This window comes from Passer domesticus, chromosome 4 (assembly GCF_036417665.1).
Source record: "Passer domesticus isolate bPasDom1 chromosome 4, bPasDom1.hap1, whole genome shotgun sequence".
NCBI lineage: Eukaryota > Metazoa > Chordata > Aves > Passeriformes > Passeridae > Passer > Passer domesticus.
In genome coordinates this window covers 83,455,082-83,481,555 of record NC_087477.1, presented here as the reverse complement: position 1 = coordinate 83,481,555, position 26,474 = coordinate 83,455,082, and the positions used below count along the sequence as shown (strand labels likewise).

General features: G+C 50.9%; 1 protein-coding gene across 1 annotated transcript in view; it reads left to right on the top strand.

Annotated features, from left to right (window-relative positions):
- Positions 1-26,474, top strand: part of SFXN5 (sideroflexin 5) — a 101,726-nt gene that overhangs the window by 26,648 nt on the left and 48,604 nt on the right. The window contains exons 4-9 of the mRNA XM_064419176.1: positions 9,247-9,273; positions 11,689-11,743; positions 13,320-13,345; positions 19,960-20,013; positions 22,537-22,593; positions 24,310-24,375. Of these exons, the coding sequence (XP_064275246.1) occupies positions 9,247-9,273; positions 11,689-11,743; positions 13,320-13,345; positions 19,960-20,013; positions 22,537-22,593; positions 24,310-24,375 (285 nt within the window). The remainder of the gene's footprint in view (positions 1-9,246; positions 9,274-11,688; positions 11,744-13,319; positions 13,346-19,959; positions 20,014-22,536; positions 22,594-24,309; positions 24,376-26,474) is intronic.

Sequence of the window (26,474 nt, the reverse complement as noted above, 5' to 3'; positions counted from 1 at the left end):
TGTCTGTTAATTCTCTATTACATATAAACATATATACATATATATATTTCTCTCTATTAATTCCATATTAAGCATATATATATAACTTCTTTATTAAACATATACATGTGTATATACTTCTCTCTATTAATTCTCTCTTAAGCATATATACAGATATATATATTAATTCTTTATTAAACATACATATATGTATATAACTTCTTTATTAAACATATATATATGTATATACTTATCTCTATTAATCCTCTATTAAACATATATACATATATATATTAATTATTAAACATATATACATGTATATACATCTCTCTATTAATTCTCTATTAAACATATATACAGATATATATTAATTCTTTATTAAACATATATATTTTTATATACTTCTCTCTATTAATTCTCTATTAAACATATATACATATATATATATTACTTTATTAAACAGATATATATTTATATACTTCTGTCTATCAATTCTCTGTTAAACACATATGCAGGATATTTGCCTTCTACTTGTGAGAGTCAGCCACGGCATTAATGCCGCTCATTAATGAGTGCAGCTCGTTAGGGAGGCTCGATGGGGCAGAGGAAGGTGCTGCCTGCTCCCTGTCTCTCCCCCCGGTTCAGCTGCGGGCTGGCACGGCTTTGGGGAGGGAGGTGTGAAGCCCTGGCAGTGCCAGCAGTGCCACGGCGCTGCCTCCTTCTCCCGGCCATGTGTTCCCACCTCCCGAGCCTCGCGCTGGCACAGCTGGCTGCTTCAGGGAGCTGAGCTTAATAGAGACCCGGCTGCCTTCCCCAGCCCTGCCCGTGTTTTGGCTGCTGTCAGTGCAGGGTGAGGCTGGCATGGGGATCGGGGTGCTGGGCTGTGCTGCCTGAGCACCAACCAGCTGCAGCTGCTGCAGGGGAGAGAGAAGGGGAAATGCTAGCAAATTTCTATTTATTCCTGTTCAATTCCATTTAAAACCCATTTTTATTGATAGAGAATCAGCAATAAGCCTGAAGGGGAGGCTGGACAGGAATCCAGGGATCATGAAACCAGCAACAAACACCCGGAGCTGTGGATCCTGGCTGACTGAAATCCTTGTAGCCAGCAGACACCGGGTCCAGGATTTTTGATCCACAGCTCCCTGTTTGCTGTAGGATCACAGCTTGGAGAGGGCCTGGGGGGTCACCTAGTCCAGCAGAGCTCCCCTGGAATTCTGCCCGTTCATTTCGGGGGTGTTCACCTGCCCCTCCTGCCAAAATGCAAGAACACTGATTTGTGAGCAGCCACCAGCTCCATCGCTGACTTTGTACCCTGAGCGTCACCCCTCAGCACCAGGGGGAGAGGGGAAAAGCGGGAAAAGATGGGAAAAAATGGGAAAAAACCAGGAAAAAGATGAAAAAGAACCGCAGCCTGGGTGATGTGCAGCAGAGGCCCCTCGCAGACAGCCGCTCGCTGCTCTCCCGCTGCCCTCGCTGCGCCTCGGCAGAGCTGAGCCACGCTGTGCCACTTGTGACTCTCGTGCCACTGTGACTCTTGTGTCACTGTGACTCTCGTGTCACTGTGACTCTTGTGTCACTGTGACTCTCGTGCCACTTGTGACTCTCCTGTCCCCTGTGACTCTCGTGCCACTGTGACTCTTGTGTCACTGTGACTCTCGTGTCACTGTGGCTCTCGTGTCACTGTGACTCTCGTGTCACTGTGACTCTCGTGCCACTGTGACTCTTGTGTCACTGTGACTCTCGTGCCACTTGTGATTCTTGTGTCCCTTGTGACTCTCGTGCCACTTGTGTCTTGTGTCGCTTGTGATTCTTGTGTCACTTGTCTCTTCTCCTGTCCCTTGTGACTCTCGTGTCCCTTGTGGCTCTCGTGTCCCTTGTGTCTTCTTGTGTCACTTGTGATTCTTGTGTCACTTGTCTCTTCTCCTGTCCCTTGTGACTGTCGTATCCCTTGTGTTTTCTCATGTCACTTGTGTCTTCTAGTGTCATTGTGGCTCTCGTGTCCCTTGTGACTCTCGTGTCCCTTGTGACCATCGTGTCCCTTGTGACTCTCCTGTCCCTTGTGACCCTCGTGTCCCTTGTGGCTCTCGTGTCCCTTGTGGCTCTCGTGTCCCTTGTGACCCTCCTGTCCCTTGTGGCTCTCGTGTCCCTTGTGGCTCTCGTGTCACTGTGCCTCCCCGCTCGTGGCTCAGCCTCTCCGAACGCCCCCTCTGCCCTCGCAGTGCCGGAGCCGCTTGGTTTCTCGCGGCGGGACGGCTGAAGTGCAAAGAGGCTCGGGCCGTAATGGGCTCGTGTTCGCGGCCGAGCGCTGCCTCAATCAGGCGAGCAGCGGGGGCGGCCGCTGCTCCCGCCGCCCCTCGGCAGCGGAGCCGGGGGCTCGGCCGGCCACCAAGAGCTCCCTTTGGGGCAGTAATGGCTTTTCCTCACGGTGTTGATGAGGAGCGAAGAGGTCCATTTGCAGTAAACTGTAATTTTCCGCCGCGCTCCGGTCTCCTGCAGGACGCGATAGACCCGGGGTGTGCCCTTGTCCTGCTGCTCCCTGTCCTTGGCAGCGAAGTGCCCATTTTTTGGCCTGGGTTTGGCACCCTCTGAGGTTCTCGGTGTCGCGGGGGTGAGCGGGTTTGGGCATCAGGGCCCCCAGGGCTGCTCCTGGTCCTCCTCAGCCCCATCCCGGCTGTGCCAGCCCCTCGGCTCGGGATTCGGGGAGATTATCCCGAGTAGTCACCTCCAGCCAGAGCTGATCGCATCTGCGAGCTTGGTGGGGCTGAGATCAAACAATCTGGTCTGGAGCAGCCCGAGCTGGGCTGGGGAGCCCCGGGAGGGGCTGGGCACCTCCAAAGGTGCCACCCAACCCAAACCATTCCGTGACTCCAGTGGCATCCACGTCCTCCTCCAGCCCTGGTGCAGCGATGGTTTTCAGTGAATGATTCTCACTCTGCTGAAGCCTTTCCAGGAGAGTGCTGGGAGGATTAATTAGTTAATGTTTATTGAGTGCTGGGAGGCTGCACCGTGTTATTTCAGAGCTGATTTTATCCGTGGGGACTCGATTCTGGTTCCACCCACTCCTGGGCTGGGATCTGGCAGCAGCTCCTGGTGCTGGGAACCAGCAGGGCCAGGGCAGTGCCTGTCCCTGTGCTGGCACTGCCGGGGCACCTCCAGGGCTGGGGCAGCTCTGGAGAGCCCTGGAGGGGCTGGAGTGTGGCCAGGGCAGGAACAGAGCTGGGAAGGGGCTGGAGAATTCCTGAGGGAGCTGGAAAGGGGCTGCAGAATCCCTGAGGGAGCTGGGAAGGGGCTGCAGAATCCCTGAGGGAGCTGGGAAGGGGCTGCAGAATCCCTGAGGGAGCTGGGAAGGGGCTGCAGAATCCCTGAGGGAGCCGGGAAGGGGCTGCAGAATTCCTGAGGGAGCTGGGAAGGGGCTGCAGAATCCCTGAGGGAGCTGGGAAGGGGCTGCAGAATCCCTGAGGGAGCTGGGAAGGGGCTGCAGAATCCCTGAGGGAGCTGGGAAGGGGCTGCAGAATCCCTGAGGGAGCCGGGAAGGGGCTGCAGAATTCCTGAGGGAGCTGGGAAGGGGCTGGAGAATTCCTGAGGGAGCTGGGAAGGGGCTGCAGAATCCCTGAGGGAGCTGGGAAGGGGCTGCAGAATCCCTGAAGGGGCTGGGAAGGGGCTGCAGAATCCCTGAGGGAGCTGGGAAGGGGCTGCAGAATCCCTGAGGGAGCTGGGAAGGGGCTGCAGAATCCCTGAGGGAGCTGGGAAGGGGCTCAGCCTGGAGCAAAGGAGGCTCAGGGGCCCTTGTGGCTCTGCACAGCTCCTGCCAGGAGGGGACAGCCGGGGGGGTCGGGCTCTGCTCCAGGGAACAGGGACAGGAGCAGAGGGAACGGCCTCAGGGGAGCCTCAGGGTGGGCACTGGGAGGAATTTCCCCATGGAAAAGGTGGTAAATTATTGGAAGTGTCCAGGGCAGGAGTGGAATGTCCTTCTCTGGAGGGATTTCAGAGCCCTGTGGCTGTGGCACTTGGGGACGCGGGGCAGTGGTGGCCCTGGCAGTGCTGGGGAAGGTTGGGTGTGATTGTCTGAGATCTTTTCCAACCTGAACAATTCCCTGATTCTCTGATGCCTCTCAGTGACTCGACAATGCTCAGAATGGCAAAGGAGTTTGGGATGCAGGAGGAGCTGCAGGTGGCTCCTGCGCTGCCTCGTTTCACCCTCAGCAGGGGCAGAAATGAACAGAACCCTTTGGCATTTATCCCACTCGTGGGCTCCCTTGAGCTTTGTGTCCTGAGGAACCAAAACCTCCCTAATGCCAAGATTTTAGGAGCAGGGCTGTAAAAACTCCGGTGGGGAGGTTTCCTGTGAGGGACAAGAAGAGCCCTAGGATGGTGTTACCTGGTTCCCCAGGTTTATCAGGAATGCCACACTGCTCCATCCCTGGGAGCAGCTGCAGTTGGGTTGTTTTTCCCCCCTTATTTCAATCATTTCAACAGCTGGGGTTGTTGGGAAGGCACATCTGGACGGGAGGCTGCCCTCCCAGGGCACGGGGAGGGAGCTGGAGCGCTCCGGGAGGAGCTGTGCTGCATCCCCCGTTCTGCACCACCCAACATTTGGAATTCAGCGTGGGCTGGGTGATCCGAGCTGTGCTTTAATAAACCTCACAGCCCCCGGGTGTGAAACCACTGGCAGCTCCTGACGGGGTGCAAACTCCCGGCTGTTGCCTCGTTAAATCTGCATTTCCTGGGTGCTGTGCGAGGTGAGAACATCGCTGCTGGAGCAGGACGGGAACAGCTTTTTGAACCGGCTGGACAGATGAAATAATTAACTGAAATTACTCATTTTTCAATGATTTCCTCTCCAGCCTTGTCCTTGCAGAGGGGTTTTGTTGTGTAATGGTGCAAAGTGCAGCCCGGGCAGACCCCACTCTCTGCAGGACTTAAACCTCTGGGGCTTCTTTTCCACGCTGGGCTCATCTACCCCGTGACTCCTAATTAGTTCTTTGTCTATGATTGTGCCTTGTCATTATGAGTGATTAATGAGTGATTAATCAATAAGGGCTTTTCTGCAGGGAGTTCTTCCTGGCTGGCATAGCTGGAGCAGCACCCATGGATTGAGGATCAGTGCTCAGAGGGTGGCACCAGGTGCTTTCAGGCTGAAGGAGGATTAGTTTGGATTAGAAATGAGGCAGAAGATTTTTATGGAGAGGGTGACAAATAAATTGCTGTCTCTGAGTGCAGGACTGTGAAATGTTCCTGTGTTTAATAGGAGGAGGCTCATCCATTAAGGGGAACTGGAACCCTCCGTGCTGTTTTTATAGTGACAGGTGTTGGGGAAGGGATTGGGGCTGGATGGATTCTTTAAATAAATTCTTTTTTTTTTTTTTAAACTATCTCTAAGCTGCAATTCTGCTGCTAAATAAGGATTGCTAATGAATGTCCTGACAAGCAAAGATCACATCTATTCCCCAGATTTATTCCAGTCTCCCTCTCCTCACCACAGCTTTGGTTCTCTTCAGATTCTGGTGGTCTTTGAGACCCTGCCTTAAACATCATCGTGACATTTAAGGTGATGTTTCTGGATAACTGAGTTCATAAAATCCCAGAATCCTGGAATGGGTTGGGTGGGAAGGGACCTCAAAGCCACCCAGTGCCACCCATCCATGGCAGGGACACCTCCCACTGTCCCAGGTGGATCCAACCTGCCTGGGACACTGCCAGGGATCCAGGGATTCTCTGGGAATTCCAGCCCAGCCCCTGCCCACCCTCCCAGCCTGGAATTCCTTGCCAAGATCCCAGCCCAATCTCCCCTTGGCCAGTGGCAGCCATTCCCTGGGTCCTGTCCCTCTGTCCCTTGTCCCCAGTCCCTCTGCAGCTCTCCTGGAGCCCCTTCAGGTCCTGGAAGGCCACAGTGAGGTCACCCCAAAGCTTCTCCTCTCTAGGGGAGCAATCCCAGCAGAGCTGCTCCAGCCCTGGGATCATCCTGGAGCCTCCTCTGGATTTATTCCAGCAGCTCCAGCTCCTCCCTGTGCTGGCATCCCCGAGCTCAGGGCTTTGAAACTGCTCCAGGTGGTGACAAAAGAGGTGACTCTTCCTGGAAAAAAGTGTAAAAAAATCAAAATCTTGGAAAGGACGGATGGAAATCTCTTCCATGAGTCCTGAAAAGGTGGATCTGAGAGCACCTGTGAGCAGCCTGGAGCAGATTCCTGCCCATCCATGAGGGACTGTCCGTGGAGCAGAGCCTGGCCCGTGTGGTCTGCCCTCATCTCACCTGGGGGAGAGTTGGAGGGAAGTGGCCACTCCCGCCTGCTTGTGTGGAGGGTGGGATGTTGGGATAACACTGCTCCAGCCCTCTGGTCTCCCCTGGTGCAATCCCAGCCTCGAGCACCCAAAGCTGAGGGAGGCAGAGCCCCTGTGGGGCCCCGAGCCATCCAGGGGAAGTGCTCCATCCCAGGGAACCCTCCAGGGGAAATGCTCCATCCCAGGGAACCCTCCTGCTCCAGGGGAAGTGCTCCATCCCAGGGAACCCTCCAGGGGAAATGCTCCATCCCAGGGAACCCTCCAGGGGAAATGCTCCATCCCAGACCCTTCTGCTCCAGGGAAATGCTTCATCCCAGAGCAGGGGAAATGCTCCATCCCAGAGCCTCCTGCTCCAGGGAAATGCTCCATCCCAGAGCCTCCTGCTCCAGGGAAATGCTTCATCCCAGAGCAGGGGAAATGCTCCATCCCAGAGCCTCCTGCTCCAGGGAAATGCTCCATCCCAGAGCCTCCTGCTCCAGGGAAATGCTTCATCCCAGAGCAGGGGAAATGCTCCATCCCAGACCCTCCTGCTCCAGGGAAATGCTCCATCCCAGACCCTCCTGCTCCAGGGAAATGCTTCATCCCAGAGCAGGGGAAATGCTCCATCCCAGCCCCTCCTGCTCCAGGGAAATGCTCCATCCCAGAGCAGGGGAAATGCTCCATCCCAGAGCCTCCTGCTCCAGGGAAATGCTCCATCCCAGAGCCTCCTGCTCCAGGGAAATGCTCCATTCCAGACCCTCCTGCTCCAGGGAAATGCTCCATCCCAGAGCCTCCTGCTCCACCTGGTCACCCCCAGCCACCCTGGAGTGAAATCCAAACCCCAGCACGAGTCTGGATTTGTTGGAAGGGGCAGTTTCCCGGGGGGGGATGAGGTGGGAGCGTGGCTGTTCCTCCAGGGTGGGAATGAAACCCCAGCAAACCCAGAGGCTGCTCTCCAAGGCAGCCCGGGCTGGCAGGACTGTCAGGGAGCTGGAGCTGCTGGAAAACGCTGCAGACAGAAGAGGAATTAGAGGAGAAAGAAGTGAAAATGAGCTGGCAGAATCCTGAGGTGACTCATCAGGTGCATCTTGTGAAGTCTCTTTGGAGAAGTAATGAAACCGCGTGTTCTAACAATATTTGCACTGCAGCAGGGAAAGGCATAAATATTGGGATCAATTAATGAAATTAGAGAATTTGACCAAAAAAGCCCTCGTGCTGGCTCAGAAAGCATCCCTCTTCCTTTTTGCTGGTGTCAGAGCCTGCAGTTGGAGAGGAAAATCCCGCAGTTCTCTTTCCCACCCTGCAGAAAGGGGATCTGGGCAGCCCTGGGCTCACTGGGATGTGCTGGGAAGGCTCCTGGAGCCCCAGGAATTCCACCTGCACCCCCTGGAAGTTCTCCAGCTGCTGGAGCAGGCAGAGACCTGCTGGCTGGCTGGGTGTGGAGCCTCCTTCCCTTTGGCTGTTGGGATTTAGACCCACCTGGTCCTTAGCACCCACAGGGATTGTCCTTTGTGTGTCCCAGGCTCTGTTTTCCAGCTGGAAAAGGGGGAATGGTGATTTTCCTTAGGAAGGGAATTTTTGCCCCGTGTGTATGTGACATTTAGATGTTCAGTTCCTCATCACAGGCAGTGGAATTCATCACAGAGCTTCATTTTAGAGCCTGGGATGAACTGAGAGTGAAATTCGGGGTTGTTGGTATCAATGGGTCAATTAAAGCAATTGACAGCACATTGATTACCTCATTCCAACAGCATTTTAATGGATTTATATTTGGGAACGGCAGCAAACCGGGGCTGAGGGATGAGGTTTAATTAACGCCGTGGCAGTGCTGAGCTCAGCAGGGTGAGCACGGGTGGGAAATGGTGAGCCAAAAAGAGCCATCACCACGCTGGGATGTGGCAGCAGCAGGAGCAGAGCTCCCCAGGTTCTCCTGGCCCGCCTTGGCTCCGGCACAACTCTCCTTGGAATAATTCCCCTGGCTCCTGGCGGCCTCCTCTCAAGAGGATGTTGACAAATTGGAGAGAAGTAAAGGAGCCACGAGGGTGGGGAGAGATTGGCAAAGGAGCCCTGCCAGGGAAGCAGCCAGGCTCCTGGCTGGCAGAAATTGGGTTTTTAAATGGAAATGGGGCTTAAAGGGGGCATTTGCAGCTCCAAGTACTCGGGGGGGAACAAACCCAGACAGAGGTGCTGAACACGAATTTTTAGCAGCAAAACCCAGAATCTGCTGGGATGTTTCAGAGCTTCCCACCCCTCTCTGGAGTGATGCACATCAGCCATCAGGTGGTTTGGAGGTGATAATTTGGGTTTAGGTTTTAATTTGGGTTTAGGAAAGCCCTGTGCCTTGGGGCAGGAAGGGCAAACCCTGGCGCTGTGTCTGTGCCAGGGCATCTCTGGGCTTGCTGCCTCCTCCTTGTCTCCTCCTGCACCTCTCCGAGGATGTTTCCTCCTCCAACCCCACACTCTGAGCCAGATTTGGGGGTTTTGAAGCTGTCAGGAGGCAACAGCGAGAGTTTTCAACGAGATTTTTCCTCTCCCTGAGCATTTCTCGGTGCATTTAGAAATGAGAACTGCTGGCTGTTTATTCCATTTATTGGGAGCCCAGGGTTTATTTGAAGAGCTCCCTGTGCTCCCTGCAGGGCTTGCCCCACCTTTGTTCCCCAGCAGGGCTGGATTTCCGCAGGAAGCTCATCCAGGGAGAGGCTGTGCTAAATTTACCTTGAGATCTCCGTGCAGCAGAGGCTTCGGGGTTTGTACAGCTCTGAAGTCTGGCTGCTCTTCTTCTTTCTTCCCATTTAATACAAGTTAATATTGTCTCTCGCTGTCCACGCAGGTGTGAAGGAGCTCAGGTGTGTGAAGAGGCTTTAAATCCATCCTGGTGGGCTGCAGAAAATGAGATTTTTGTCCCAATCCCTTGTGTTTGTTTATAACAGCAGCTAAAAGATGAACATTTGGGCTAAAACTACACTATTTTTTTCTTACATTTAATGTTCTCTTTTGTTTTTTCAGCTGTGGGGAGCTCAAAAAATCAAACAGGTAATACACTTTCAAAAATATTTTCAATTTTCCTTATTATTTTCAAGTGTCGCTGCTTTTTCCTGTCCTCCCTCGTTCCCTTTGCCAGTTGCTGTTTTGCCTTCCCATGGAAATGTAAATGCAGAGAACACTCTGCCACCAAAGAGCCTGATTTTTTTTCTTTTTATATATATTTATATATTTTGATGTCTTCATTTTCTCCTTCCTGTCTAGTCAAGAGCCTTCTTGTCTCCAGTTTTTTGCAAACAGTTTGACAGTTCCTTGGGAAGCTTTGTGCCTGTGCTGTACCTTCCTCCCTGCAGTCCCAGATCCCTGGGGAAGGGATTTCTGCCTCCCAGTGAATTCCAGTGCAGCCTCCTGGGCCTGTCAGGAAATTTGGGGGGAATGTGGGCGAAAAGGGCCAAGTGAGCTTTGCTGCTGTTGGTTTGGGGGAGACTGAGGGTTTGGGGAGGTGGGGATCTCCGGGGGCACCGAGGCTGGGGGGCACAGCAGGCTGGGAGTTCCTGGGAAATCCACGTGCTCTGTGGGGGTTTTGGGTGTCCCTTGTGGGGCCACCCAGAGAGGGCTGGACCTGCCTGTCGGTGTCCAGCTCGTGCTGGAGATGGGGAGAAGGTTCTGGAATGGGATCCAGAGATCGGGAGAAGGTTCTGGAATGGGATCCACTTTGTGAGAAGGTTCTGGAATGGGATCAGCAGCTGGAGATGGGGAGAAGGTTCTGGAATGGGATCCACAGCTGGAGATGGGGAGAAGGTTCTGGAATGGGATCCAGAGATCGGGAGAAGGTTCTGGAATGGGATCCACAGCCGGAATGAGGATAAGGTTCTGGAATGAGATCCACTTTGTGAGAAGGTTCTGGAATGGGATCCACAGCTGGAATGAGGAGAAGGTTCTGGAATAGGATGCACAGCTGGAATGAGGAGAAGGTTCTGGAATGGGATCCACAGCTGGAGATGGGGAGAAGGTTCTGGAATGGGATCCACAGCTGGAGATGGGGAGAAGGTTCTGGAATGGGATCCACTTTGTGAGAAGGTTCTGGAATGGGATCCACAGCTGGAGATGGGGAGAAGGTTCTGCAATGGGATCCAGAGATCGGGAGAAGGTTCTGGAATGGGATCCACTTTGTGAGAAGGTTCTGGAATGGGATCCACAGCTGGAGATGAGGAGAAGGTTCTGGAATAGGATCTGCAGCTGGAATGAGGAGAAGGTTCTGGAATGGGATCCACAGCTGGAATGAGAAGGTTCTAGAATGGGATCCACAGATGGAGATGGGGAGAAGGTTCTGGAATGGGATCCACAGCTGGAGATGGGGAGAAGTTCTGGAATGGGATCCACAGCTGGAGATGGGGAGAAGTTCTGGAATGGGATCCACAGATGGAGATGGGGAGAAGGTTCTGGAATGGGATCCACACCTGGAATGAGAAGGTTCTGGAATGGGATCCACACCTGGAGATGGGGAGAAGGTTCTGGAATGGGATCCACAGCCAGAATGAGGAGAAGGTTCTGGAATGGGATCCACTTTATGAGAAGGCTAGGGAATGGGATCCACAGCTGGAGATGGGGAGAAGGTTCTGGAATGGGATGCACAGCTGGAATGAGGAGAAGGTTCTGGAATAGGATGCACAGCTGGAATGAGGAGAAGGTTCTGGAATGGGATCTGCAGCTGGAATGAGGAGAAGGTTCTGGAATGGGATCCACAGCTGGAATGAGGAGAAGGTTCTGGAATAGGATCCACAGCTGGAATGAGGAGAAGGTTCTGGAATGGGATCTGCAGCTGGAATGAGGAGAAGGTTCTGGAATGGGATCCACAGCTGGAATGAGGAGAAGGTTCTGGAGCGGGACCCACACCTGGAGATGGGGAGAAGCTCCTGAACTGAATCCCCCATTGTGTTTGGGCCTCGGGGGTTTTGGGGTTTTCCCCGTGGCCCCTTTGCTTCCCCCGCAGGATAAAGGGATTTCTCCTCATCCTCGCCATCCCTCTGCCACAGCCAGGGATTTTCCCCCCTTTCCTGCCCAGGACATCTCAGCCTCACCGGAGGTGCTGAAACCAGGCAGGGACAGGAAATCATTTTCCTTTCCCTCCTCAGTCTGCTTTTCCTGGGGCTCAGGTGCAGCTCTGGGTGGCTTTTGGGGACACAGAGCCACTCCTTGCATGTGAGGGTCAATGATTTCCTCCTAAATGATTACAATCAATTTAAATGTTTAATTTAATTGCATGAATTACTGCAGGACAGGGGAGAGCAGTGCTGGGGAGGGGTTTTGTGGAGGCTGCCCAGCCCAAACTGCCTCTGGTGAAAGCGAGGAGGGTCCCAGGGCAGGGAAATCCCAGGGACTCGGTGTCACAGGGGTGCCTGGAGCCGAGGGGTGGCTGTGCTGTGCCCTTGCCCTCACTGGGACTCTCTGGTGACACTTTTCCAGGCCATCATCCACCCCGACACCAACGAGACCATCTTCATGCCTTTCCGAATGTCAGGTACGCCGTGTCCCGGCCGCTGCTCCTGGAACTTGGATAAAGCACGGGGGGGTTGGGTTCTCCTCTGGTGGAATTGAGTCTTGTCAGCATTTAGACCAAGATCAGGAAGGAATTCCAGCACCAAAATCCCTTTGCAGGCGAGGAAAATGAAAATCCTGCATTCCATTGTGAGATTTAGTGTTAATATTTTCCTTTTTCCTTTGCTTTTTCCTTTCCTTTTTCCCTTTTCCCTTTCCCTTTTCCTTTTCCCATTTCCTTTTTAATTTTCCTTTTTCCTTTCCTTTTCCTTCCCTTTTCCTTCCCTTTTCCTTTTCCTTTTCCTGTTCCCTTTTTCCTCTTTCCTTTTCCTTTCCCTTTTCCTGTTCCCTTTTTCCTCTTTCCTTTTCCTTTTCCTTTTCCTTTTCCTTTTCCTTTTCCTTTTCCTTTTCCTTTTCCTTTTCCTTTTCCTTTTCCTTTTCCTTTTCCTTTTCCTTTTCCTTTTCCTTTTCCTTTTCCTTTTCCTTTTCCTTTTCCTTTTCCTTCCCCCTTTCTTTTTTCCCCTTTCATTTTTTCCCCCCTTTCCTTTTTTTCCTTTTCCTTTTTCCCCTTTTCTCTTTTCTCTCTCCCTTCCTCATGGAGGTGACAGGCACTTCCTATTTTAACTGGACCCCAGCCAGAGCCTTTCCTGGCATTTTTTGTGGGATCTGTCACTACTGGGAGCATTTTAACGTGGCAGAAAATGGCAAATCCTGCTGCCCACAACTCCAGGGGTGTAAAATACAGGGCAGCAGCTTGATCCATCCTCACTGGATGAAGAGGAGGGGGCTGGGAGGGTTTATTCCCTGAGAAAGAATGGGATGATCCCTGTTTTTCCATGGGCTATGATATCTCATAGCCCCAGCACTGGGATTCCAGGGAGGATCAGCTCCTCTGTGCCTTAATGAGCTGTTTAATGATTAAAAATTAAACTAAAAACCCTCTTTGGGGTTTTCCCCCTGTGCTCAGGTCCCCAGCAGCCCTCCTGGGAGTGCCAGTGCAGCCCTGGTGCTTTTCCAGCAGATTTATTGAAATAAACAGGACCTTTTCCATGGTTTTGGGTGCAACCCCCCTGATTTGGGCACAGGGGAATGAACGGGGTTTGGGGGATGGTGGGTGAAGCGGGAAGAGAAGCCAGCACCCTTTGCTTTGCTGCCTTGCCCTGAATTTGTCTCCCAGATTTTTCCTTCCTCTCAGGTCTTTGCCCTTTTTGGTTGCAAATTGGATGCAGGAAGTGGATTCAGTGATATTGGGGGAACGCTCCGAGACCTCCTGGTGGAAGCCAGAGAGATGAATTATAATTAGCACAGGAATTGGCAGCCACAGCAGGGGGAATGTGAAGCGTTTGATTTCTGTGGTGCTCCACAGAATTTGAGGAAAAGACTTGGGAGAGCTCGAAAAGCAAATAAAGGATGGGAGATCCAGGAGGGCGCTGGGTGCTGGTTGGAGCATCAGGTGGAGTTCCAGGCTGTGCCAGGGTGGTGGCAGTGAGGGCACCTGGAGTCCCCAGACTGGGACATCAATTCCGATTCATTAATTTCCTTTTCTTTTCCCCCCACAGGTTACATCCCCTTTGGAACCCCCATCGTAAGTATTTGGTTGTGAGAAATGATTGCTGAGCGCCGCTGTGCTCCCTGCAGCTCAGCGCCCTGTGCCATTCCCACAGCACGCCCGGCTTCCCCTTTCCTGGACAAGGGATCCGTCACGGACACCCTGCTCTGCTCGAGGGGTTCCATCTGCTGCTCAGGGCTGTGTTTATTGAGGAACTGAGAAATAGTTGTGGTTATCTGTTAGCTATCGGGTTATTGATGAATTCACCCAACCTCTGTTTGAGGGTTTTATCTAGTCATGTACTGAGGGCATTGATCTATTATCAGATTATTGATGAATTCACCCAACCTCTGAGGGTTTTATCTATTCATGTACTGAGGGGATTTAATCTATTATCTATCAGGTTATTGATGAATTAACCCAACCTCTGTTTGGGGGTATTTATCTATTAGTGTATTGAGGGGATTGATCTATTATCAGATTATTGATGAATTAACCCAACCTCTGAGGGTTTTATCTATTCATGTATTGAGGGTATTTAATCTATTATCTATCAGGTTATTGATGAATTAACCCAACCTCTGTTTGAAGGTTTTATCTATTCATGTATTGAGGCGATTGATCTATTATCAGATTATTGATGACTTAACACAAGCTCTATTTGAGGGGTTTATCTATTAGTGTATTGAGGGTATTGATCTATTACCAGGTTATTGATAAATTAACACAACCTCTGTTTGAGAGGTTTTATCTATTCATATATTGAGGGGATTTATCTATTAATGTATTGAGGGTATTTATCTATTATCTATCAGGTTATTGATGAATTAACACAACCTCTGTTTGAGGGTTTTATCTATTCATGTATTGAGGGTATTGATCTATTATCAGGTTATTGATGAATTAACACAACCTCTATTTCAGGGTTTTATCTATTCATGTATTGAGGGTATTGATCTATTAGTGTATTGAGGGTATTTATCTATTATCTATGAGGTTATCAATGAATTAACCCAACCTCTGTTTGAGGGGTTTTATCTATTCATGTATTGAGGGTATTTAATCTATTATCTATCAGGTTATTGATGAATTAACCCAACCTCTGTTTGAGGGTTTTATCTATTAATGTATTGAGGGTATTGATCTATTATCAGGTTATTGATGAATTAACACAACCTCTATTTCAGGGTTTTATCTATTCATGTATTGAGGGTATTGATCTATTAGTGTATTGAGGGTATTTATCTATTATCTATGAGGTTATCAATGAATTAACCCAATCTCTGTTTGAGGGGTTTTATCTATTAATGTATTGAGGGTATTGATCTATTATCAGGTTATTGATGAATTCACCCAACCTCTGTTTGAGGGGCTTTATCTATTATCTATCAGATTATTGATTAATTCACCCAACGTCTGTTAGAGGGTATTTATCTCCTGCTGAGGTTATTTATCTGTTCATATATTGAGGTTATTGATCTATTCTGTATGAGAATACTGATGAATGAACCCAGCCTCTGGTTGAGGGTATTTATCTATTATTAAGGGGGTTTTATCCATTAATATATTGAGGTTATTAATCTACTGTTTATGAGGTTATTTAGGAATTAACACAGCCTCAGAGATTATTTATTTATCTATTATTGAGCTTATTTTTCTATCAATATATTGAGGTTATTTATCAATTATCTATTATTATCTGTTATAACTATTGAGTTTATTGATGAATTAACCCAACCCCTATTCAAGGTTATTTATCTATTATAGAGGTTATTTATTTGTTAATATATTGAGGTTATTTATCTGTTATCTATCAGGTTATTGATGAATTAACCCAACCCCTATTCAAGGTTATTTGTCTACTATTGAAGTTATTTATTTTTTAATATATTGAGGTTCTTTTTCTGTTATCTATCAGGTTATTGATGAACTAACCCAACCTCTGTTTGAGGTTATTTATCTACTGTTGAGGTTATTTATTTATTCACATAGAGGTTATTTTTTATCAAATATCAGGTTATTGATGAATTAACCCAGCCTCTGTTTGAGGTTAACTATCTATTATTGAGATTATTTCTCTGTCAATATATTGAGGTTATTTATCTATCATCTATTAGGTTATTGATGAATCAATCCAACCCCTATTTGAGGTTTTTTATTTATTACTGAAGTTATTCTTCTATCAATATATTGAGGTTATTTTTTATAAAATATCAGGTTACTGATGAATCAACCCAGGTTGAGGTTAATTGTCTACTATTGAGGTTATTTATTTTTTAAATATTTTGAGGTTATTTATCTGTTATCTATCAGGTTATTGATGAACTAACCCAACCTCTGTTTGAGGTTATTTAGCTGCTATTGAGATTATTTATTTATTCATATAGAGAGGTTATTTTGTATTAAATATCAGGTTACTGATGAATTAACCCAGCCCCTGTTTGAGGTTATTTCTCCATTCAAAATCATTCCCACAACCTCCTTCAGCACCTTCATCTTTCCCTCTGCAAAGCTGAACTCGTTGCTGGCAAAATGCAACTCCTGCAACTCTCAGATTTCATTTTTGGTCACTTTTATTTTGCAGCTCCGTGGTTTAAGGGTCTCTTCCCAACGTGAGGAGCTCCAGCTCAGCCAGGCAGTGCCGTGTGCTCTCGTTTGGGTTAATTAACCCAGAGATGAAGAGGAAAGGGGAAAGATGAAGGTGCTGAAGGAGGTTGTGGGAACGATGTTAAATGGATAAATAACCTCAAACACAGGCTGGGTTAATTCATCAATAACCTGATATTTAATACAAAATAACCTCTCCATATGAATAAATAAATAACCTCAGTAGTAGATAATTAAACAGAGGCTGGTTAATTCATAATACCCTGATAGATAATAAAAAATCACCTCTCCATATGAATAAATAAATAACCTCAATAGTAGATAAATAACCTCAAACAGAGGCTGGGTTAATTGATCAATAACCTGGCATTTAATACAAAATAACCTCAATATTTTAATAGATAAATAACCTCAATAGTACATAAATAACCTTGAATAGGGGTTGGATTAATTAATCAATAACCTGATGCTTAATAAAAAATAACCCCAATATATTGATAGAAAATAACCTCAATATTAGATAAATAACCTCGAATGGGAGTTGGCTTAACTAACCTCCTGAGGCTGTGCCTGAGGGTGATTTCTCCTTGTTTTTGGGAATTTTGGGAGTGTTTGGGCGCTCTCCATGGCCAAAGGCAGAAGGGAGAGAATTCTGCCTGTTCTCCTCCTGCTGAATCGTCACCTCACCCAAACAGGAATGGTTGATTTAGCCCAGTTTTGTGGGAAACTGAGGCACAGTTTGCCCCCAAAAAATTGGAGTCAAGAGGCACTTTATCCTCAAAGCCACCAGATCCTGCTTCAGCTTATTGGTCCATTAAAATGGCCGAAGGAGCAAAATACACTGAATTTAATCTCTGTAAAGCCAGCGGTGCTCTAGGCCTGGCTCGAGGAGGGGATCAGCAGGGCTGCTGCTGTTTGTTGTGGTGGGCAAAGCTTCGCTGGGAACTTTGTGTGGGGCATTTTAAAAGAAAAGGTTAAACAAAAACGAGTTAACGATCAAATTGACAATGAAATCGGCCCCAATCCAGAGCTGTCAGAGGAGCCGAGAGCTGTCAGATGAGCCCAATTTCAGGAGCTGTAAAGGATAAACTGGAACCTCTTGTCATTTAGAAAAAAAAAAAAACCCAAACGTTTCAAATGTTAAAATTAAAATGTAACATTTATGCCAATCGATCTGTGAAATTTAGTGACAAAATTGGCAGCCTGCTCCAGCATAAAAACAGTTTGAGTCTTCTATTCCACAAAGGGGGATGGGATTTCCTCAAGAGAGGCTCGGGCTGGGCCGTCCTTGTCCTCGGGGAGGATTTGTGCCTGTCCCCAGGTGGGGTTTGGGGTCAGCGGCGCGCCCCGAGCCGTGAGCGGGGTGGGGATGAGCAGTTTAGGGCCGTGCCCCTCCCGGGGGTGTTTCCCTCTGCAGAATAATCCACTCTGGGGGAGCTCATTGTGAAGGGGATTAAGGCTTTGGGGGGATAATGGGATCGTGGTAGCAGCTCCCCTGACGCCTCCAAATCCCAAATCCCCAATCCCGGGAATGTTCCTGCTCCCCGTGGCCCTGCCCCGGGCTTGGCCTCTGCATCCCTTCCGTGCCGGGTTTGGGGCAGCAGAGGGGACAGCCTGGGCTCGCTGTGAGCGTGCAGGCTTTGGCTTTGCCCTTTTCCCCGTTTCCAGCCCTTTCTGGAATTCTTTCCCTGCAAAGCAGCTGCTGGGCTGGAGCCCCTTCCCCAGGCTGCTGTTTCCTCCTCTGGGGGCAAGATTTATCCATGTTTAGGAAATTCAGCTCAACCCTGGCCTTGAGGGCAGAGTCCTGCTGCCACCACAGCTTTCAGCACCCGGTTTCCCCCAGCCATCCAAAAATTGGGCTCTGGGTGAGCTTTTGGAGAACCTCTGAAGAGCCAGGTGGGAATTCGGGGCTGCAGGTGGCCGTCCCACCTCAGGCAGGATTTGGGGTTTGAGCTGGGGCTGCTCAGAGCTCCCTGATGTCCACAGGGTGGCTTTGGGGCCACCAAGGGCCCTTCACACCTGATCACCAATTAAATTCTGTCGCTGACACTTCGCCAGTGTTTAGGAGCTCTTTTTTTTTTTTATTTTGTTTTCCTTCTTAGTTATTTTTTCCCCTGACAGTAATTAAAAGTGAAATTGTACATTTCTTGACAGACTCTTGCACATATGGAGAGTTTGCATTTAAACGTGCCTCTTTCAGTCATACAGATTTTGGGTGCTCTTTTTTTTCTTTATTTATTTATTTTCCCGCCGGAATTTTCCCCCGGCGCTCAGCCCCAGCCTCTGCCTGGCCCCGTTCCTCCTCAGCCTCGTCATCCTGCTGCTTTGGGGGGCACCAGGGCTCGGGCTTGGGCTTGGGGTGAGGGGGGCTTCGTTTGGGGCTGCGTTAATTAATGCCGAGCTCCGCGTGGGGGAACGGAGCCGTAAATTAGTGGGAGCTGGCTTGGGGCCAGGGAACAAAGTCCCTGCAACTCCACGAGAGTGGGAGGAAAAGCTGGAGGAGGAGGAGGAGAAGGGAGAGGAGATGGGAAGGGAGCGAGGCCGCCCAAGCCCCGGCCCCTTTTGTTCGGGGCCGTTTCTCCGCGGCCCCGGCGGAGACGACGTTCCCTCCATCCCTGGGGGATGACCCCGGGATTCCATCCCATCCCTTCCCAAATTCCTGGGGATGAGCTGAGGAGACGCTGGGGAAGCTCTGAGGGTGGGGACGAGCTCCCAGCTTTCGGAGACAACGAGTGGAGTAAACGGATGGAGTTAAAGAGTTGCTCGGCCTTTTAATTCCGCGGGGTTTTGCAGGCAGAAAACACCTGCAGAAATGTGGGGGGCTGGGGGCACAGGGAGGGAGGGAAGCGTGGCAGGCTTCTCTTATTGCTGGGAATTCTTTGTCCTGGCTGTGTTTGCTGGGCTGGTCCTCGGGATCCCCTTGCCTGCATCCCTTTCCTCTTCTTCAGCTTCTGGTGGCCTAAACCAGGAAAAAATGGCCCCAATGCAGGAAACGTGGCCCTAAAGCAGGAAAAATGGCCTGGAACCAGGAAACATGGCCCTAAAACAAGAAAAAACTGCCTTAAACCAGGAAAAATTACCCTAAAACAGGAAAAAATTGCCTTAAACCAGTAAAAAATGGCCCTACAACAAGAAAAATGGCTCTATAGCAGGAAAAATGTCCCTAAAGCAGGAAAGATGGACCTACAAAAAGAAAAACTGACTTAAACCAGGAAAAATGACCCTAAGACAAGAAAAAACTGGCTTAAACCAGGAAAGCTGGCCCTAAGGCAGGTGTTTGTGTGTCAGGATGGGATTTGCAGAGCTGTGTCCCTGTGGTGCTGTGAGACACAACCCAAGGACACCCCAGGCCCAGGACACACCTGCGTGGCCTCAGGTGCTGCCAGGGGTGACCTTGCAGAGCCTCTGGTGTCCCAGTGCAGGCCCCAGCAGGGAACATCTGGCCAGATGTGCTGGGCTGCCCCGAGCCTTGGGGGGACAGGGACACACGAAAAAAGATGAATGAATTCCAATAAATTCAATTAAAAGAAAACCCAGGCTCCCAAACAGGAGCAAAGCGCTCCCAGGTGGCTCTGCTGGCCTCAGATTCCAGAGGGATTTTCTCCTGGTGCCCCAAACAGGGAATGTACCAAAGAAAAATGAGAACACCCTGTTCACTGCCAGTAGTGACAGCTTTGAACTCTTGTCTCCGTGCAGGGTTTGTGTTTCCCTCCAGAAACACCGGAATTAGGGAATTGTTTGGGTTTCAATGGGATCCTTGGGCAGTGCCAGCTGCCAAGGGATTTTCAGGGTGTATCACGAGCAGTAATTAAAGGTGCAGAGCTTTCAGGAGCAGCCACATCAGCCAGTTCCACCCCTGGAAAAAGGAGAGACGGGAGGCTGAAAATGACCGGGATGACAAAAATAACGGGAATGAAATAAAGCCAGAAATGAGGATAATTTATTCAAGTCCCTGGAAATCAGCTTGGCTGTTTGCACGCCTGGAAAAACACGGAGAGCAAACCAGGGATGCTTTAATAATGAGAGAATCTCTCCTCTTGCAGGTTGTTGGTCTCCTCCTGCCCAACCAGACCCTGGCCTCCACTGTGTTTTGGCAGGTGAGGCTCCTTGGGAAGGGTGGGAGTGTGGGGAGGTGTCTTGGTTTGAAAAGCCAGGTGTGTGCTGAGGAAGGCAGGAGCCTGCCCTGAAATGGGAAATGCAAACCCCCTCCCTCTGAATTATTGTAATTTGGAAATTAAGGGGCTCTCCGGCAAAGATATGGGAATAGGAATAACAGTTCTTTGCTAGGGAAATTAGAAATACAAATGCAGTAGTACAAAAACAACACTGCCAGAGTCAGAGCAGGAGCTGACCCTGTGTGTCAGGGTGGTGGCACAATCCCATGCCATGGGGGCTCAGCCCTCCTGCAGTGCCAGCTGTGCTTCTGCTGGAGCAGGGATCCTCAGCAAGGGGGGAGTTTTCCTCTGCAGCTCCAGGGCTGCTGGAGATGGGCCTGGTGCTCCTGTGGGAATGCAGGGCAGGAGAAAGCTGCTCCTGTGGGAATGCAGGGCAGGAGAAAGCTGCTCCTGTGGGAATGCAGGGCAGGAGAAAGCTGCTCCTGTGGGAATGCGGGGCAGGAGAAAGCTGCTCCTGTGGGAATGCAGGGCAGGAGAAAGCTGCTCCTCTGGGAATGCAGGGCAGGAGAAAGCTGCTCCTCTGAGAATGCAGTGGCCAAAGGCTGCTGTGGTGTTCCAAACCTCAGATTGTATCCAGGTAGGAATGCTTGGCTCCTCCCCTGGGCAGAGCATCTCCCCATGGGATGATGGGATTTTATCAGCCATGCAGGGACACTCACTGGCCATGAACAGAAGATAATTAATAATTAATGGCCCATTGACAGAAGAGATCTCCCAGAGGGAGGATTGGCTGTGGAAGGGATAAAGCAAACTGCCCCATGAACAGAGAGAACTGCCCCAGCTCTGAGAGGTGGCAATAGAACACACACTTATCTCACAACCCAGGAGGGAAGAGCTGGGTTTTGCCCAGAGGACAGGCTGCTGCTGTGGCTGTCCCACCTGGCCATGCTTTAGGGACAGGATTTGTCTGGATCCATCCAGGGAAAGGCCTGCAAGGGGCTGGAAACAAACCTGGGCTCCCCTTTTCATCCCACACCTTCCTTTGCCATGGCAAGGAAGAGGCAGAACAGGCCAGAAGCAAAAATCAGATTTTGGAGGCATTTTGTCTGGGTGTAAATGGCTCTTCCATGTGCACATCCACGGAGGTGTTGGCCCTGAACTCACTCATCTGCCTTTGGGAGGATGAGGAGCTGGGATTTCCTTGGGGAAGGACGTTGGAAGGGCTGGGGATGATGGGAGGCCCTGTTGCCAGGAATTTTGGGAATAGCTGTGCGTGGCAAAGCCCGGGAGCCCTGCATTCAGTCTGCTACAGGAACTTTGGGGGAAAACAATCTGTGTGTAGGGAGGTGCTGGTGTGATTTCCCGTTCAGATCCTGGGAATTAAGAGTAAGGGGAAGAAGCAGGCACGGGAAGGAGAGATCCATAGTAAACACACCACAAGTGTGATTCCGTCGCCAGCTGAAACGAAGGAACGAGTTATTTTCAGCCTCCTTTCTATGGCAAATGTCTTTTTATTGTCTGCTGAGAGTGGGGATGGAGCTGTGCAGTCAGGAAGGCTCTGAGGAGAGTGGGATCTGCAGGCAGCGTGGGGAAGGCGGCGGGACAGCCCTGCCAGGAGTTTGGGCTCTGGCAGGTTTGGCTGGGAGCTGTCCCAGAGGAGGAGTGGCTGGGGACATCCTGAGCCACTCAGGGCTTTGAAGGCCGCTCACCCGCCCTGTTTAGGGACATCTGGGATGGAATCCCAGGCTGGTTCGGGTGGGAAGGGACTGTAAATCCCATCCCATTCCACCCCAGGTGGGCAGGGACATCTCCCATTATCCCAGGCTGCTCCAAGCCCTGTCCAGCCTGGCCTTGGACACTTCCAGGGATTCAGGGGCAGCCCCAAGTGCTCTGTTCCAGCCAGTTTAGTGCCGTGTGTGTCCATAAGCTGGGCCATCTGCTCATCTCCTGCTCCTCAGAAGCCTCCTATGACCCTCTGGGAGCCTTTGGAGCTCAGGAAGGGCTTGCTGGGAATGGCACTGGGCTTCCTGCTGCATCCTGACTGCACATGTCTGGCCAGGACACCAGGAGGAATTTCTTCACATTAAGAGAGATTGGATATTGGAAGGGGCTGCCCAGGGAGGTTTGGAGACCCCATCCCAGGAGGTGTCCAAGGAAGGCCTGGACAGGGCACTCAGAGCTCTGGGCTGGGGACAAGGGGGCAACGGGCATAGCTCGGTGACCTTGGAGGGGTTTTCCAGCCTCAGTGATCCTGGGATTCTGTGGGATTATAACCCAACAGCAGTGAGGGAGATGGGGCCAGGAGAGGAGCTGCCCATCCAGGGAAGCAGAGCTGTCCCCAGGACACCTTGGAATGTCCATCCTTCCACTTGAAGGGCATCAGCTCACACCTGGAGAGAGGCGTTGAGCTGGGAGCAGCCCAAAGGCAGATGAGATTCCCTCAGAACTCCCAGAAGGTGGGATTCTGTTGGGATTGTGCTGATGCTGTGTCTCTCTGTCCCGCAGTGGTTGAACCAGAGCCACAACGCGTGTGTGAACTATGCAAACCGCAACGCGAGCAAGGTGAGCCCGCTGTCACCGCGAGGGTGGCTGTGACAAACCTCCCTGGGCCCTGATTCCGGGGTGAGGGTGGTGACAAACCTCCCTGGGCCCTGATTCTGGGGTGAGGGTGGTGACAAACCTCCCTGGGCCCTGATTCCGGGGTGAGGGTGATGACAAACCTCCCTGGGCCCTGATTCCGGGGTGAGGGTGATGACAAACCTCCCTGGGCCCTGATTTCAGGGCAGTGAGGGTGGCCGTGACAAACCTCCCTGGGCCCTGATTCCGGGGTGAGGGTGATGACAAACCTCCCTGGGCCCTGATTCAGGGTGAGGGTGGTGACAAAACTCCCCGCTTCCTGACTTCAGGGTGAGGGTGGTGACAAACCTCCCTGGTTCCTGACTCCAGGGTGAGAGTGGTCATGACAAACCTCCCTGGGCCCTGATTTCAGGTGAGGGTGGTGCAAATGAAAAGGAGCAGGCTCGATGGAGTTGCCCAAAAAGAACTTTAATAACGGGGTGAAAAACAACAAACGTGGAGGAGTCGAGCACAGTACAAGGGGCAGGATCCAAAGCCCTGAGACAAAGGGAAAGCAACACTGTAAACACTTGGGGGTGGAACATTCTGGAAGTATAACCATATAGGGGAAACAAGTAACCAATAGGGGAGCAGAACTTAGCATAACCTATAGGGAATACATAACAGGGCATAACCAATGGGGGAGCAGGACTTGGGCAGATTAGCATAACACCAAAGGCTTCTTGGGGAGCTCTCCAGCTCATCCTAATTTAAACAAATGATTCCCAGGGCTTGAAACTCATGCCTGGTTCTTTTGGGGCAAAATCTGGCTGACTGTGAGTCACAGCTGGGCCAATTCCCCCACACAGCCAGGAGGAGCTGTGGGCCTGCCCCAGGGCACTCCCACATGGGAACACCAATCCTGCCTCTTCCCTGCCATGAGACCTCTGGGGGATTTCTAGAGTGGCCATTGTCCCGTGTTTAAAATCAGTGTGACCAGCAGAAGGATCTGGGAATCACTGCAGGCACAGAAATGAGATCAAGTACTCGGAGCTGAACCAGTCCATGGTCCCAGCTGGTCTGGAATGGTTTAACTGGGATCTGAAAGAGCACTGAGCAGAATGGTGCCTGGGCTGGGGGAGCAGGAGGAAGCTCCCTGATCCCATCTCCCAAGGATTCTGTCCATGCTGGTGGCAGTGGGGAGTGCTGGGTCTGTCCCTGGGAAGTGCTGAGGGTATTCCTGGGAAATACTGGGGCTGTCCCTGCTCCCTTCCTTCTCCTCAGCCTCCATTCATCCCGTGTTGGGATGTGGGAAGCTGAGCTGGCATCCATCCAGCTCACTGAGAGAACATTTCACAGACAAAATATTGACTGTGGCGAGTTTGGGGTTCAGCACTCCAGAGTAGAAATGCTAATTTGGTACCATTTGCTGAATTTCACTCACATCCTTCCTTTGAGCTGCTATTATTATAATTTTCTGATGCCAATTAATTTTCCATTCCCTGTAACCTTGCTCAGGAGGCCACGATTTCCTCGCTTTTGCCTCTTGGGATGACAGCCCATGTGTCACAGAACAATATGACAAAATTAAACCTGTCTCTGCTCTGAAACAAATACACCAAAACCAAAACAAACAAACAAAAAAAAAGGGGGGAAAATGGGTTGAATATTAATAACCAAAAGTTTGTTTATTGAAAATATGTTTTGTTTTTCTTTCCAAAGCCTTCTCCGACATCCAAGTTCATCCAGGGCTACTTGGGAGCTGTCATAAGTGCTGTCTCAATAGCAGTGGGTAACTCTTTATATCTCTGGATTTCATGACTAAGGAGCTGCTTGGGAGATGTTTTTTGGATTGCTGAGCATGTTGATATCTTTTAATTGACTTAACTCTGTCTTGATAACCAGCAAATGCTGTCCCCTGGGGTGTGGCTGGCCCTGCATGCCCGGGCTTTGCAGCAGAGCCAGAGCCCAGCTCCTCCTGCACTGTGCCTTGGCTGCTCTGTGAACTCCCACTCTCCCTCGTGCATTAACTGCTGGGGAATTAATTAACCAGGCTCATTGAGAGACCTCGAGGCTGCAGAGCCCTGGGTGGCAAGAGAGGAGAGGCAGCATTCTGGAATGTTCTCCTGGGGATGGAATTACGTCTTCCCCTGTGGGTGTGTTTCAGGCTGGAGCTGGAGTTCAGGTCATGGCGTGGAACCCTGGAATGGGTTGGGTGGGAAGGGACCTCACATCCCACCCAGAGCCACCCCTGCCATGGCAGGGACACCTCCCACTATCCCAGGCTGCTCCCAGTGTCCAGCCTGGCCTTGGGCACTGCCAGGGATCCAGGGGCAGCCACAGCTGCTCTGGGAATTCCAGCCCAGCCCCTGCCCACCCTCCCAGCCAGCAATTCCTTGCCAAGATCCCAGCCCAATCTCCCCTTGGCCAGTGGCAGCCATTCCCTGTGTCCTGTCCCTCTGTCCCTTGTCCCCAGCCCCTCTGCAGGTCTCCTGGAGCCCCTTCAGGGTCTCTGAGGATTCCCTGGATTTTTCCCTTCTCCAGGGAACATTCCCAGCTCTCCAGCCTGGCTCCAGCCCTGCAGCAGCTCCGGGGCCTCCTCTGTTCTGTGTGAAATAATCTGTGAGAGAGGAGCTTTTGACATTCCTAAAATCAAGCTCCTGTGGGTTTTAATACATTCCCAGAAGCACAGGTTGACATCAGGAGCAAGATCAGCCCTTCCCGAAGGGGCAGGAACAGTTTGGAGGAGCAGCTTGGGAAAGTTGTTCCTTACACTGGGGTTTGAAATTATCCCCAAACTGAGCAGTTGTACCTTTTCCTTTGGAGCATTAAAGATCCCACAGCAGTTGGTATTTTTCCCTCTGGCCAAGACAATTCCCCATTTTTTCAGGTCACAGAGACTTTGCTCCTTGTGCAGCTGCCAGGCCATTTTCCAAAGGGTGTGGGGCTGTTGAAGGGCCTCGAGGTTTTGAGGGAAAGCTCCATTTTATTGGGTACCCCTGTTCTGGATGGTTTGCCGTGTCTCGGTGTGTGTGCTGGGCACTGCTGCTCCTGTCACCTCTGCTGTCCCCTTGTGCAGAGCTCACCTGAGCTCTCAGCACAGCCTGGCTCACCTGAGCCCCACCTCCCTCACCCAGGAGCTGTGCTCCCTTTCCCACCTCAACTCTAACCCTAACCCCATCCTAACAACCTCAACGCTTCGGTTTTCCACCCACAGCTTCCTGCGGAAGCATGGGATGGTTTCCCTGAGCTCCTCAGTGCTTAGGCCAGCATTCTTGTCACCTTGTGAGTCCCTGAGGTGACAGTCCCCCGCTGGACGTGCTGCTGCCCCTCACACCCCCTGTTCCAGCCCCGGCACGCTCTGGTGCTGCTGATCCATGGTTTTGGCATTAATGCTCCTCTCCCTCTTGGAACAGGGGCACATTAGAGGGGCAGGACACACGGACAAGGATCTTGGCAGAGCTTTGTCCCCCGAGCAGCTGGGAGGCTTTGGTAAGGACCCCGTGGGTGTGGAGCTGTCCGTGCTCGGGCATCTGCAATTCCTCAGAGCAGCTGGAGCAGGAGGGACTGTGGGGTGCTGTGGGAAACACCCCTGTGCAAAGAGGTGTGAGAAGCTCCCTGAGATGTTAGGGAATAAAGTCGGGGTGTTTCAGCCTCGTGCGAGCAGAGATCTCCCTGCAGGGTGGAGCTGCTGCCTCCTTGCAGTGCCACCCTGTCCCCAGGCTGGCATCCCACCAGGATGCCCTGCGTGTGGGGAACAGTGCTGGCCCAGAGCTGTGGTGCTCAGGGGGTCAGAACAGTGCCACAGGAACAGGCAGGAGCTTTCCGTGGGTCTGTGGATGGTCCAGGGTGGAGAAGGGCAAAAACCTTCAGGGGTTCTCCTTCCT